At 31.4% G+C, this 15,416-nt stretch overlaps 3 protein-coding genes across 3 annotated transcripts; all 3 read left to right on the top strand.

Moving 5' to 3' along the window:
- The first annotated feature begins 2,515 nt into the window (after positions 1–2,515).
- LOC103043572 (olfactory receptor 13-like) lies at positions 2,516–3,854 on the top strand. Its single transcript, XM_007258546.3, has one exon. The coding sequence runs from the start codon at positions 2,559–2,561 to the stop codon at positions 3,498–3,500; it is 942 nt and encodes a 313-aa protein (XP_007258608.2). The 5' UTR covers positions 2,516–2,558; the 3' UTR covers positions 3,501–3,854.
- A 4,465-nt stretch (positions 3,855–8,319) lies between these two features.
- LOC103043877 (olfactory receptor 1M1-like) lies at positions 8,320–9,573 on the top strand. The gene has a single exon (XM_022668777.2). It carries the CDS (start codon positions 8,337–8,339, stop codon positions 9,321–9,323), a length of 987 nt encoding a protein of 328 aa, XP_022524498.2. The 5' UTR covers positions 8,320–8,336; the 3' UTR covers positions 9,324–9,573.
- Positions 9,574–10,955: 1,382 nt separating this feature from the next.
- Positions 10,956–12,294, top strand: LOC111192152 (olfactory receptor 5B2-like). Its single transcript, XM_022668776.2, has one exon. The coding sequence runs from the start codon at positions 11,016–11,018 to the stop codon at positions 11,997–11,999; it is 984 nt and encodes a 327-aa protein (XP_022524497.2). The 5' UTR covers positions 10,956–11,015; the 3' UTR covers positions 12,000–12,294.
- Positions 12,295–15,416: the final 3,122 nt, after the last annotated feature.

Raw genomic sequence — 15,416 nt, 5'->3', positions numbered from 1 at the left:
AAATAGAATGAAAGTTGGCCCGCTGTTAAGCAGGTTTTTATAATGTGAGATTCAAAGTTTGAACGCTAGGTGTCAGAAATGGGCCAAAGAGTCTAAAAGCGGAGAGAGTGCGCATTTGTAGCGCAGAAAAACGGGACAAAGAGTCTAAAAGCGGAGAGAGTGCGCGATTCTAGCACAGAAAAACGGGCCAAAGAGTCTAAAAGCGGAGAGAGTGCGCGATTCTAGCACAGAAAAACGGGGTAAAGAGTCTAAAAGCGGAGAGAGTGCGCATTTCTAGCGCAGAAAAACGGGGCAAAGAGTCTAAAAGTGGAGAGGGTGCGCGATTCTAGCTCAGAAAAACGGGGTAAAGAGTCTAAAAGCGGAGAGAGTGCGCATTTCTAGCGCAGAAAAACTGGCCAAAGAGTCTAAAAGCGGAGAGAGTGCGCATTTCTAGCGCAGAAAAACGGGGCAATGAGTCTAAAAGCGGAGAGAGTGCGCGATTCTAGCACAGAAAAACGGGCCAAAGAGTCTAAAAGCGGAGAGAGTGCGCGATTCTAGCACAGAAAAACGGGGTAAAGAGTCTAAAAGCGGAGAGAGTGCGCATTTCTAGCGCAGAAAAACGGGGCAAAGAGTCTAAAAGTGGAGAGGGTGCGCATTTCTAGCTCAGAAAAACAGGGCAATGAGTCTAAAAGTTGCCGTAATTAAGGAGTTTAATATTAAGATACATCATGAAATGAAACATCAATTTGAAAAATCTTAGTTTACACAACACTGTCAAAGATAAAGATAGTAAATCAAGTAAAATGGTGTGTAAATGAAATAATCAGGAAAATGTATTATTTAAAGTGGTATATTTCATTATTTGTTTTATTACAGAGTCTGTGGCCCCTGACTTCAAATATATTTCTCCTTCTGGCCCCCAACAAAAAAGGTTTGGACACCCCTGTCTTAAAGGGTACAATAAGGATTATACAATGTTTTCAGTATTAATTGATACAATAATCAGAATGTGTCATTAAAATATTTAGAGCATAAAAAGACAATGGGTGCTTTTTTGCACCTTGCGCAAGATGTGTCGCGACGCTCATTGCTATCTAACACATCGCCATCAGCCTATTTTGACACTGTGCACCTGCATTGTTTAAATAGCCACAGTGTTTGTTGTCATGCCTGCTATGAACTCTTTAGTTATTCTTTTTATTCTTTTTATTACATTTGTGCAACTTACCATAATGAAATAAATAGATCCAGGACATGTTTATTTGCAAATGTGTAAATAAAATAATAAATATTAAAAGTGTAAAATGTAAAATTTATTAAAAATATATTAGTGGTGTTAAATAAATATTAGTGTCAATTAATCAATTAATTTATTAGTGCTCTAAACTTCTAACCTTAAATAAAAACATGAAATTTATCTGTTTTTGCTGGATGTAATCTTAAAATCTCTGTATTATCTAAATATCTGCTTCTGTCTTTTCTGCTTCCATGTTTTGTGAGAACAGGGTATTGCTATGTCCTTTGCAAACATTAACAAATATACAGCTCTGGAAAAAAGAAAATATATATCATAGTATAAAATAAAATATAATCCAGAGGAAGATGGATGATCACAAACCATCAAACCACCAAACTGAACTGCTTGAATTTTTGCACCAGTAGTAAAGCAGCATAAAGTTATCCAAAAGCAGTGTGTAAGACTGGTGGAGGAAAACATGATGCCAAGATGCATGAAAAAATGTGATTAAAAACCATCAGGATTATTCCACCAAATATTGATTTTTAATATTGATTGAACTCTTAAAACTTGAATATAAATATGAACTTGTTGTATTCTCTGCATTATTTGAGGTCTGAAAGCTCTGCACCTTTTTATTTTTTTCTCATTTTCTGCAAATAAATCCTCTAAATTACACTTTTTTTTATTTGGGGGAAATGTTGTTTGTAGTTTATAGAAAAAAATGACAATGTTCATTTTACTCATTTTAACATAAACCTATAAATAGTCAAATCAGAGGAACTGATTTATATATATATATATATATAGAAAACAATGATTTGATCACAAAACAAAAACAAAAAGCAGCAAAATAATTGGGGAGGGAATTATGCAGCTATGATTTACTCTGCTGTTTCTGCAGGCAGGGTCTTCTGAGACCTTATAGCAACTGTCTGAAATTACTTTTTGGTCACGTGCTCTTCGTGGGCGACGAATTAGAAATTTCAGTAGGAGTTCCTTCCTGCTGAAATATTTGTGTATAAATATGATACGGAGACAGTGTGCACACTCAGAGGATGGCAGTGGCATCCTTTATTCATATGCATATATAAAAACACTGTATACTGTATTTATATATATATATATATATATAGCTGTGGAAACTGTTTTACAAAACCTTACATTTTATTATTATTATTTATTTATTTATTTGTTTATTTTATTATATATATATATATATATATATATATATATATATATATATATATATATATATATATATATATATATATATATATATATATTTTTTTTTTTTTTTTTTTTTTACACTGAACTACAATAGAAAACCTTAGAGCTCAAAATGGCTCAAAATTTTACCAGAAACATAATCAATGAATTTGTCATCACAGGATTTGACTATTTAGAAAAACCAATGGCTGTCGGTATTGTGATACTTACCGTATATCTTCTTGTTATGTTGTCTAACCTCGCTAATATATGTTTTATTCTCTTTGATAGGCGTTTGCACAAGCCTATGTACTTATTTATATGCAATTTAGCGATTGTAGACATGCTCTACTGCACGAGTTCGTGTCCAACGATGATAAACGTGCTTGTGGTCGGATGTAAAACCATTTCTTATGCTCCGTGTGTTGTTCAGGTGTTTGCTTTTGGTTTGGGTTTCGTGATGGAGCTCTTTACTATTTCTGTTATGGCGTTTGATCGATTAATAGCCATAATCAATCCACTGCGCTATGATTCAATTCTGACTAATTTCCGCTGTGTTATGCTGATGTTTTTGATTTGGATTCTGGGCTCTGCTTTAATGGCCATTATCCCTGCGACTATTCTCCCTTTACCTTTCTGTTACTCAACTGTGAAATATCTATTCTGTGATTACGCCGCTGTGATCAGAGCGTCCTGCGTGGATCCAAACCCATATTTTAATTTAATGACGGTTTTATCCTTCGTCCTGCTGTTCGGTACGTTCAGCTTCATCTGTGCATCCTATATTAAAATAGTGATAGTCGTGGTCGGCATGAACTCAAAGGGCAGTAAGAATAAAGTGTTTAATACCTGCTTTAGTCACTTAATAGTCATTGCCTGTTATTACACTCCCACGTTCGTAATGATCGTTCTGACCAGGATAGGGTTAAATTTAACACTCGAAGAGAGAAACGGGTTGAGAGTCGGGACGATTCTCGCTCCTGCTTTAGTAAATCCCTTTATTTATTGCTTTAGAACAAAAGAAATCAGAAATAAAATATTGAGAAACATGTCAAAAGTCGAAGCAAATGAATAAAGTGGATCGTAAATCTACTTTTTTCTACTTTTGTTTTGCTTGAATATTGATGCCAAACCTGCTGTTTTTTTTTTTTTCATTTTTGTGTTTCATGTATTTCTAAATGGAAATCAACAAGTTATGCATTTATTTATTAATGCAGTTTCACAGATGGAATAAATTACTAAATATTTTACCCTTGTTAAAGAAGAGTGCATTTAAGTTTTTTATTTTTAATCATACTTAAATGGACATTTGTACTTGTATTTGTGATATTAAAAGTACTATTTATACATATATATGTATAAGTATATTTCAATTGTAATTAAACTATATTTAAATACAACATAAAAGCATTAGGTTGTGTTTCTGAGTGCTTTTTTTCTGTATAACTTCTGTGAGCTTAAGCAGATTTAAGTATGTGTTTTTTTTAAACATAATTTTAATACACTTAAAGTATATTGTAAATGTACTACTTTGTGTATTTTTATATATATTTTTGTGGAGTTTTATTTAAGTCTAATTACAATAGTATAAAGTATAAGTATAAATTTATTGTTAAATTGTAAATATCCTGAATGGGAACTCAGGTGGTGGTCTCAAATAACATAAATTAAGAGCAATTTAAACAGATTAATCAACAGTCTGTAATTAACATGTTTTTTTTATACAAGCTATGCAAATGTATTTAATACAGTTTTACAGATGGAATAAATATGCATGTATTTTTGCTTTTAGGTGCAGGGAAATATACAGTAGTTACCTGCTGCTATATACAGTATATTATAAATATATCCGAAATATACATATTTACGCCAAACTTGCTGCTTATTTTTGTGGACACTGATTAGGGAAATTGACAATGCTTTGATATTAGCATTGATATTTGAAAATATTAAAATTACAATATATCAAGCACAACAGATGTTTCATACATATATTAGCCAGAAAAAAGAGCTTGCATGCATTTAAACAAAAATCAAGAAATAAAATCAAGAAGTCTTTTTTATACAAAAAACTGGATTTTAGTTGCAGGGAAATATACAGTAGTTACTTGCTGCTATATCCAGTATATTATACATATAAATTAAGGTAACTCCTTATATGACAAATGACTAAATTACAAATTTCTCATTTTTCTATTGTTTTCCAGTGATTTAGACAACAATATTTGTGTGTTGAGTTATTTTAAGGGGAAGAGCAAATTTTCACTGTGAAAAAGTGTCATAAAAGTGTCATATCTTCAGTGCTTTCCCAAGAAAATATATATAATAAAAGTGAGTGTGCGGGGTGTTCTCATTTTAAACAGAAATCAAGAAATAAATTCAAGAAATATATATGAAATATACATATTTATGCCAAACCTGCTGCTTATTTTTGTGGACACTGATTAGGGACATTGACAATGCTTTGATAATAGCAAGTAAATATCCTGAATGGGAACTCAGGTGACATGAGTTTAGTGCAATTTAAACAGATGTTTCATGCATATATTAGCCAGAAAAAAAAGCTTGCATGCATTAAAACAAAATCAATAAATAAAATAAAAAGAAGTCTTTTTTATACAAGCTATGCAAATGTATTTAATACATGGAATAAATATGCATGTATTCTGGCTTTTAGGTGCAGGGAAATATACAGTAGTTACTTGCTGCTATATACAGTATATTATACATATAAATTAAGGTAATCTTTATATGAGGGTCTCTAAATGACAAATTTCTCATTTTTCCATTGGTTTCCAGTGATTTATACCATAATATCTGTGTGTTGAGTTATTTTAAGAAGAAGAACATATTTTCCCTGTGAAAGAAGTGTCATAAAAGTGTGATATCTTCAGTGTTTTCCCAAGAAAATATATAATAAAATATTTATTAAAGTTTGAGGGGTGTTCTCACTTTTTTAAGGTAATGTGTGTTTTGTGGGCATTAATTACGGACATTGCTTTGATATAAGTCTATTTACTATATTATAAAGTACAAATTACTGTTTAATAGTAAATAGTCTGAACGGGAACTTAGATGATGTAAGTTTAACACAATTTAAACAGATATTTCATGAAATGTTAGCCAGAAAAAAAGAAAAGTTAAATAAAGTATTTCTAAATGAAATTAAACTCGCATGAAAATAAATGTAAGTTTATCATGATGAGGAAAATTCATGCATGTATTTTAAACAGAAATCAAGAAATAAAATCAAGAAAAATATACGAAACATACATATTTATGCCAAACCTGCTGCTTATTTTTGTGGACATATTATTATATATTATCAAGCACAAATTACTGTTTAATAGTAAATACTCCTGAATGGGAACTCTCTCTCTCTCTCTGTATATATATATATATATACATATATATATATACAGTGCCCTCCATAATTATTGGCACCCCTGGTTAAGATGTGTTCTTTAGCTTCTCATAAATTGAGTTTTTCTATTGCCTTTTTAAAGTCATATTTAAACTTAGTTAAAGAAATATATATATATATTTCTTTAACTAAGTTTAAATATGACTTTAAAAAGGCAATAGAAAAACGTTGAGTGTGTGTAATTGTTCTCATTAGGTATATTCTGTGGCATTGAAAATTATCAATTGATGCACATGAACTAGCTTAGAAGGCTTAGTTTTAATGTTTTGGCAGTTTGAAAGTTAAAGTTACTATGTAAAGTTAAAACCTCACATATATCAGCTAATTTAAGTAGAATATTTATTGGTTATTTAACTCATTTTATCAATAGATAAAATTTGTGGCTATTTGAAACTAATTTTTAAAATAAAGGAAACAAATGTTATTTTTCCTAATAAGAAAATGCAGGAATGGATCAGGGCTGAAATGGTTTAAAGGGTTAAAATATAGGTATACAGTTTGTTTTGTAGGCCTTTAACGTGCTGTTATTGGGAAAAGCAGCACATAAACACCACTGTTTATCATACAGAATTAGCTGTACTCCTCTGTGTCCTGGTCGCATTTAGAGACGGACTTTTCCCTAAAGTCACCATTATGTTCCTCAGCAATGTCCTTGGGACTATCAGAGATACAGAATAACAGCTTCTAAATGACTAATTATTAAATTAATACACCACACACACGTGTGGATCCACATAGAAACACTTTCTGAAACTATTTCAGCTTTTTTAATGCATGCATACTGACAAAAAACTGACATACAGCAAAGATTTCCCTAAAATGTATTATTATTATTATTATTATCAAGCATTTTATACCTTTGATTATAAACAGAACGAACATAATATTAAAATCACCAGCCTGTACAAGTGATTTCACCAATTTATTAATGCACATTTCTTTGAAACACAATCAGTGATGGTTTGGAGAGTCATGTCTGTCATCTGCTGGTGTTGATCCACTGTGTTTTATTATTATAAAGTCTAAAGTCAGTGCAGTTTTGTTTTCCCACGAAATCTTACAGCACTTCATCTCTTACAGCTTCCCTCTGCTGAAAACAACTTTTATAGAGATGCAGATTTCATTTTCCAGCAGGACTTGGCACACTGCCCACACTGCCAAAGGTACCATATATATATATTTAAGTATTTTAAAGTTAATTCATATCCATCTATCCTTCCATAAATCCATCCGTCTGTATGTTATATGATACAAATGGATTATTATTCTATTAATCTAGACTATTAAATGGAGGGCTCATCTTTCTAATCTAACAAACCTACCAGTAGTATTAGTACATTAAACAAACAATACTCACAATAAGTAGAAAACATGTGTATTTAAAGTGCTTTTAAGTATATTTTTCAAAAGTAAGCTAAACATGGAAAAGTACATAGTTTTAAAAAAAATAAAATACGTACTTAAATAACATGTACATGTATAGTAAAATACTATTTTACTATAGTATATTTCAATTAAATACAACATAAAGCATCAGATTGTTCTTTCGAGAGCTTTTTTCTTATAACTTCTGCAAAACTTAAAAAGAAGTAGATTTAATTTTGTGTTTTTTTAAATATATATTTTTTTAATACACTTGAAGTATATTGTGAGTACATGTACTATTTTACATATTAATGCACATAGTGTGTACACCTAATGCCACTGGAAAAAAAAAAAAAAAAAAAAAAAAAACATTTTAACTTGAAGCATATTGCTTAAAAACAATAAAACTTATTTATGGATTTAATATGTATTGTCATAAAGTATATTAAATAGAATTTTTACTTTTTTTAGTATTCTTTACCTTCTTTCAAAAAATACTTTTAATGCTCTTAAAGTATACTTTCTTTTTACAAGGGAAATAAATACAAATAAATAAATAAATAAATAAATCTAATATGATTCCAGTTGTGCCGACTGGATATAAAATTGTCAGAATAGAAAAACACTGATCTCATCACGTGTATAGTATAGCACAGCTCCCATCTGAGATAATATGGGGCGATGTCTCTCTCTCTCTCTCTCTCTCTCTCTCTCTCTCTCTCTCTCTCTCTCTCTATCTATATATATATATATATATATATATATATATATATATATAAACCATAGACACACAGGGATCTACTAACTCAGGGCTTCTGATTCCACAGTCTTACTCATTACATTATATTATATTATTAAACTGTAAGTGTTAAAATAAGTTTACATATTGAAATTGACACTGATATATTAAGATTACAATAAAATTAAACAGTTAAATGAGTTATCGTTTAGTAATATCCATATTATACACCTTTATATTGTAATACATAGAACTGCAAAAAAAAGAAGAAAAAAATACATGTTTTCTCATTATTTGTATTAATCTTTCTCTTGTTTTTTTTTATTTAATTTAATTTCATTTTATTTCATTTAATTTCAGGTTGGAGTGATTGCTGTATCAGGATGAGCGCTTTAAACTCCAGTTTATTGAAGAATCTGTCGTTCGTGCGTCCTGAGTACTTTTATATCACTGGATTTTCTGGATCGCCTCTTCTGAAATATTATTTTGTTGCTTTGCTGTTCATGTACATCGTCGCTGTGTTTGGAAACGCGTTCGTAATTCTAATGATCATAATCGATCAAAGTCTGCACGTTCCTAAATACTTAGGAATCGTCAGTCTGGCTTTAGCAGATCTTGGCGAGACGAATGCTCTGATCCCGAACCTCATTAAGACTTTTCTGTTTGATTCGCAGTTTATTTCTTATGACGCCTGTTTGGCTAATATGTTTTTTGTGTTTTTCTTCAGCGGTGTTCAGGCTTTAACTCTTGTGGTTTTGGCGTATGATCGTTTTATTGCTATTTGCTTACCATTACGATATCATGCGATTGTGAATAACTACTTCATGTCTGTAATTTTACTCTCAGTTTGGTCGTTTATCGCTGTACTGATTGGCGTGTTGGTCGGTTTAATAACTCGTCTTTCCTTCTGTAAAACTAATGTAGTAGAAAGCTATTTTTGTGATCACGGCCCGATTTACAAAATGTCCTGCAATGACAACACCATAAACTCAGCTGTGGCTAAACTCTGCTCTGCACTATTGATCTACGCTCCTTTAATTTCAATCATTTTATCATATTTAGGTATTTTTCTCGCTTTAAGTAAAATCACAACCTGGGCTGGACGACTCAAAGCTCTAAAAACCTGCATCTCTCATCTGTTATTAGTGGGCGTGTTTTTTCTGCCTGTTGTGAGCACATATATCGCAGCTTTAACTTTTACCCTTAATCTTAATTCTAGAATCCTCAGTACTTCTCTATCCAGCGCTATTCCTCCCATGCTAAATCCCATCATTTATGTCCTAAACACGAAGGAATTCAAAGTATATCTTTTGAAATGGATTAAAAAGAGATCCAGTGTGAAGCCGCAGCTTTTAGTGACTTCAAAGTGACTGAATAACTATTTTATGTCTGTAGTTTTAATAGGAGTTTGGTCAGTTTGCTCTGCTTTAAATGGAACAACAGTGGCTTTAATCATTTAATCAATTTCATTCTGTAAAACTAATGTGGTTAAAAGCTATTTTTGTGATTATGGACCAGTTTACTCACTTCCTGTATTTATAAAACCATAAATTCAAAAGTTACAAAATTGTATTTAACCCCATTCATCTACATCTCTTTGATTTTAATTATTTTATCATATTTAGGGATTTTTCTCGCTGTAAGTAAAATTACAACCTGTGTTTAAAGCTCTGAAAACCTGCATCTCTCATCTTTTATTTTTATTTTATTTCTTTTTTTTTTAACTAATAACCCTCCAGTTATGTTAATTTATCAGGAACAGCAATGGTGTTTTTGGGTCAGTGTGACCCTGTGCATCCAAACGATGCCTAAAACCATAAAAATCCTAACAAATAGTGTGAATATTTCATCACTAAATCCATTACTAATTATTATATCTATATAATAAGCAAGCAGAAGAAGTTCTGCTTAGTTACTTTTAACTATTTTTCCAAGATCTTCAAACTGTAATGGTCAATTTGTCAATTATATATATTTGGTCAATTATATATATATATATATATATATATATATATATATATATATATATATATATATATATATATATATATATATATAACTAATTATTATAATTATATATATATATATATATAACTCAAAATGATGAGTTTCTTTGATTTTATCAAATTAAAAACCTCTGGAATATAATCAAGAGGAAGATGGATGATCACAAACCATCAAACCACCAAACTGAACTGCTTGAATTTTTACACCAGGAGTAAAGCAGCATAAAGTTATCCAAAAGCAGTGTGTAAGACTGGTGGAGGAAAACATGATGCCAAGATGCATAAAATTAAAACTGTGATTAAAAACCAACCAGGATTATTCCACCAAATATTGATTATTTCTGAACTCTTAAAACTTTATGAATATGAACTTGTTTTCTTTGCATTATTTGAGGTCTGAAAGTTCTGCATCTTTTTTGTTATTTCAGCCATTTCTCATTTTCTGTAAATAAATGCTCTAAATGAGAATATTTTTATTTGGAATTTGGGAGAAATGTTGTCTGTAGTTTATAGAATAAAACAACAATGTTCATTTTACTCAAACATAAACCTATAAATAGCAAAATCAGAGAAACTGTGACACTTTTTGCAGGAGAAACATGTCTGAGGCCCATCTGATTGCTGTTAGGGGTGATTGTGAAACATGAAAGGTGAAATAAAACCATTCACAAGCGATGGATGGGGAACTCTGGCATTTGATAAATCAATGTACAAAAATAAAAACTCAATGTTCAGTGAACATAACTCACATGTGCTTCCAAAAAAAAAAAAAAAAAACACTTTAATGGTTTTAATGCCAAATCACGTGACCATAGACAGGCTGGTCTCTCTATATAAAACACAGATTTGATTTTAAGGTCCCTATAACTTGTTGCTGAAACCTTTATTAGGTTTGCTTGTTATTTGACTACTTTAAAAGGTAAAATAAAATTGCTCAAGTAATACTAGTAACAATAATAATAATAATCAAATAATTAAATAATGAATATCTTGATTATATTCTCTATTTCAGGTTGAAAAGAGCAGCAGAAGGATTTGATCAGATTTAGTGTAATCATGAGCTCTTTAAACTCCAGTTTAATGGAAAATCTGTCGTTTGTGCGTCCTGAGTACTTTTATATCAGTGGATTTACTGGAATTCCCTTTATCAATTATTATTTTATCTTTTTAATTTTTACCTACATCATTGCCGTGTTCGGGAACTCATTCGTTGCTGTTATAATACTGACTGACCGGAGTCTCCATGTTCCTAAATACTTAGGAATATTTAATCTGGCTTTAGCAGATATTGGAGAAACTAATGCTCTGATTCCTGCTCTTATTAAAACTTTTTTTGTGGATTCTCAGTACATTTCTTATGACGCCTGTTTGGTCAACATGTTTTTTGTGTTTTTCTTCAGCAGTGTTCAGGCTTTAACTCTGGTAGTTTTGGCGTATGATCGATTTATTGCTATTTGTTTGCCGTTAAGATATCATGCGATTGTGAATAATTATTTTATGTCTGTAGTTTTAATAGGAGTTTGGTCAGTTTGCTCTGCTTTTAATGGAACAACAGTGGCTTTAATCACTCGACTCTCATTCTGTAAATCTAATGTAGTTAAAAGTTATTTTTGTGATTATGGACCAGTTTATTCTCTCGCCTGTAATGATAAAACTATAAACTCAGTTATGGCCAAACTTTGTTCAACACTGTTCATCTATATCCCTTTAATTGCCATTGTTTTATCATATTTAGGTATTTTTCTCGCTTTAAGTAAGATTACAACCTGGGCTGGACGACTTAAAGCACTGAAAACCTGCGTCTCTCATCTTTTAGCAGTGGGAGTATTTTTCCTCCCTATAATAATCACATATGTTGCTGGATATTTTTCTATGTCTTTGTCTCCTAATGCTAGAATAATCAATACATCACTATCAAACGCTATTCCACCAATGCTAAATCCTGTTATTTATGTCTTAAACACAAAGGAATTTAAAGTTTACATATTAAAAATGATAAAAAAGAGATCCAGTGTGAATCCTCAGGTTTTAGCAAAGTGACAACATATAATTTAACCAGTGGAAACTGACTTAAAGACTGGCCTTTAAATACATAAAAAAATGTGACAGATAATAATATGGGTATATACTTACAATGAACTCGCATATGGTAGTAATAATGCGGCTCTGCATGCTTATGTGTTCTGTATATATTTCAATCATTATTGTTGTATTTTTTTTTTGTTGTTAATAATTATTTAATGTGAAACTGTGAAGACTTTAAAATCCTGAACTTTGAAAATCTGTAGGGTATTTTGCTGCCCTCTATTGTTGAATAGGCAGAACAGTAAATGTATAAAATATATGTTTTTAGTACTTAGTATAATGCTTCATTTTATAAAAATAATCTCATTAAATTGGAGGCAATATAACAATCTATTTTTTTAATTTTTTTTTTTTACTTATAAATGAACTGTTATGGGCCTAAATATGCCAAATATCTAAAATTGGTTTGATATATGATAAAAATGATGACTGGGTATTTTGTAAAAATATATAAAGCTTTTTGGGTCTTAGGTTTGAAAAAATTATGAATATTCCCTTTGATCTAAATCTTTTTTTAGGCTAAACTTGTCTCAATTCTCTTAAATCAATAAATATTCTCTAAAATAAATATGTTTTCTGATCTTTTATGTGATCTTATCCTGTTCATTCTTTGTTTCTTCACATCTAATTTATGTATTTGTACAGTTTATTCTGAATAATCAAAAAAAAAAAACAATTATGAAAAAAGACAATATAGTTCATTTTATTTAGTGACTATAAAAAATCATCCTGAAATTTCAATGAATAATAATAATAATAATAATAATAATAATAATAATAATAATAATAATAATAATAAAACAGCCAAATTCAAATACACCACTGAAGTCGTGTGGTCATTTTGTAGTCGGCGCCATGTTGTTTATGCCCATATTTGGGGTTTTGTGTCTAAGCGGATTAAAAGTGAATGGGGAATTTGAGTGGGCTTTTCAAAAACTGCCCTTTGTCACATTCTGTGATGAATAAATATGTTCAGAACCTTGTACCTTTTATTCTGTGTACATGTACCTCCTAAATATCACTTGATCCTCTGAATTTCGAGATCGTTTAAAGGTAGTAATGAGAAAAATGCTAACTTTAAGCTAATGCTAAGCTGACGTCACAGCACAGCGGCAGGAAATGGCAGCGAACTTGATTCTGCAGTACACCAGCAAACTCCGGTCAGATCACGTTTTTTGGATTATTATTCTTCTTCACAAGAGGATCATTATAGCAGTTAAACAGGTGAAAACTATTATCAGTCTGGTGATGTGGAGCAGTGTAGTCTCTGTTAAAGCTTTAAAAGGCAGATAATAAGAGAAAGTGAGCTTTTTTTTGTGCTGTTAGAGTCCCCTGCCGATCTCTGCAGCTGCAGTGCTGCAGCATTAGCTTAAAGTTAGCATTTTTCTCATTATGACTCTTAAACGATCTCGTAATTCAGAGGATCCAGTGATGTTTAGGAGGTAAATGTACACAGAATAAAACGTAAAGGGTTCTATACATATTTATTTAACACTGGATGTGATAGAGGCCAGTTTTTAAAAAGCCCATTCAAATTCCCCATTAACTTTCAATCCACTTAGACACAGAACCCCAAATATGGGCATAAACAACATGGCGCTGACTACAAAATGACAACACGACTTCCTTCAGTGGTCTATTTGAAATTGGATGTTTTTATTATTATTATTATTATTTTTGCAGAGTGGAGTCAGAAAAAATGATAAATTTGAGTATAAATGAGTGATGAAACTATTTAATTGTATAAAAAACTGTATACTTAAACTCTACTTAAACTGTGATATATATTATATATGTGGTTTGTGTTTGATGTTGGTGATTGACCAGGTGATAAAGCAAACTGTGATTTTTGTGATTCCTGTATATAAAACTGTGCATACGTCAACTGCCAGTTTGGGCTATTTGCTGCCATCTTCTGTTAGTAATACTGGAAGTGCAGCTTTAAAAAAAAAAAAATAATAATAAAAATAAAATAAAATAAAAATAATAATAATAATAATAATAATAATAATAATAATGACAAAAATAAAAGATGATTTTTAATACACCATCCTTGTAATTAAGTGTGAAGAAGTTTCATTGTACTCATATTGATAATAAATATATTAAAATATATATATATATATATTAAATATTTATATATTAATATATATATTTAATATAAAAATGTAATATATTTAACATAAAAATGTAATAAATATATAAAACAAACAATAAATGCAACCACACAATAAGCTCACAATGCCTTACTTACATATTTACTTACAAAATATATAAATGAGCATATAATCTTATAACCTCACACTGGCTTTTCATAGTGTATTTCATAACACTTTCCTGAAAGCCTGTAACAGAATTGATTCCCACCTTTTTTGTCCACAAACTTCTAATATGTTTTTACTTTTAGTTCTTTACTTATTTCCCAACAAAAATTCAATCATAACAATTTAATAATTATATCTTACAAAGCTGCATAGGGAGCCTTACTGTTATCCTAAAAAAGTTCATTGGACACGTGGGCTTAAAAAAAAGAAAAAAAAAAGCCCACTGAATTTTATAACTAATCACGTGACAACAGGCCTCCTGATGTCTCTCTATAAAATGATGATTTTAAGGACCTCATAATTGTCACGAAGGAGGGAGGGATGGACGTAAGTGCAATATATATTTATTTAAACATACAAGATAAAATAAAACAATAAACAAAACGCGGGTAACGCAAAAACACGGCTAGGATGATATAAACTAGAAACACAGACTAAGAAACTAAGACAAGGAAACATACGGGTAGCAAGGATACATACTGGATACTGGATACTGGATACAAAGGATACTGGATACAAGATACAAAAGACAAAATACAAAAGACTCGACACAGCACGTACAAACAGAGGGGCTTATATACAGGAGGAGAGTGAGAAACACCTGGGCTAGGATGACGAGGGGGCAGGGTTACAAACAAGACACAGGTGAGAACACTAATGGTTAGGGCGGGACTAGGGCGGAAACAGGTACAAAAACACAACACAAGCACATGGCAGGGAACACATGACAGGTAAACAGAGGGGCAGGAGCACAAGAGACAAAATAAGGGAGAAACAGAAGACAGACATGGGCTAAGGTGTAACATTACCCCCCCTCAACGGCGCCACTACCAGAGGCGCCGAGAGAGAGGGCACAGGGACTGGACAAAAGACTGGACAGGGGGCAGAGACTGAACAAACGACCTAACAGGAGACGGAGACTGGACAGGGAACGGAGACTGGGACTTGACAGGGGGCTCAGACTGAACAAACGACCTAACAGGGGACTGAGACTGGACAGGGGACAGAACAGGAGACGGAGACTGGACAGGGAACGGAGACTGGGACT

Source organism: Astyanax mexicanus, chromosome 18 (assembly GCF_023375975.1).
Source record: "Astyanax mexicanus isolate ESR-SI-001 chromosome 18, AstMex3_surface, whole genome shotgun sequence".
In the NCBI taxonomy this organism is placed as follows: Eukaryota; Metazoa; Chordata; class Actinopteri; order Characiformes; family Acestrorhamphidae; genus Astyanax; species Astyanax mexicanus.
Note: the sequence above shows the minus strand (reverse complement) of the source record. Positions and strands in the feature narration are given on the sequence as shown.

Coding starts and splice junctions, on each gene's coding strand:
- LOC103043877 (XM_022668777.2), top strand. CDS start 8,337: ATGAGCGCTTTAAACTCCAGTTTATTGAAGAATCTGTCGTTCGTGCGT.
- LOC103043572 (XM_007258546.3), top strand. CDS start 2,559: ATGGCTCAAAATTTTACCAGAAACATAATCAATGAATTTGTCATCACA.
- LOC111192152 (XM_022668776.2), top strand. CDS start 11,016: ATGAGCTCTTTAAACTCCAGTTTAATGGAAAATCTGTCGTTTGTGCGT.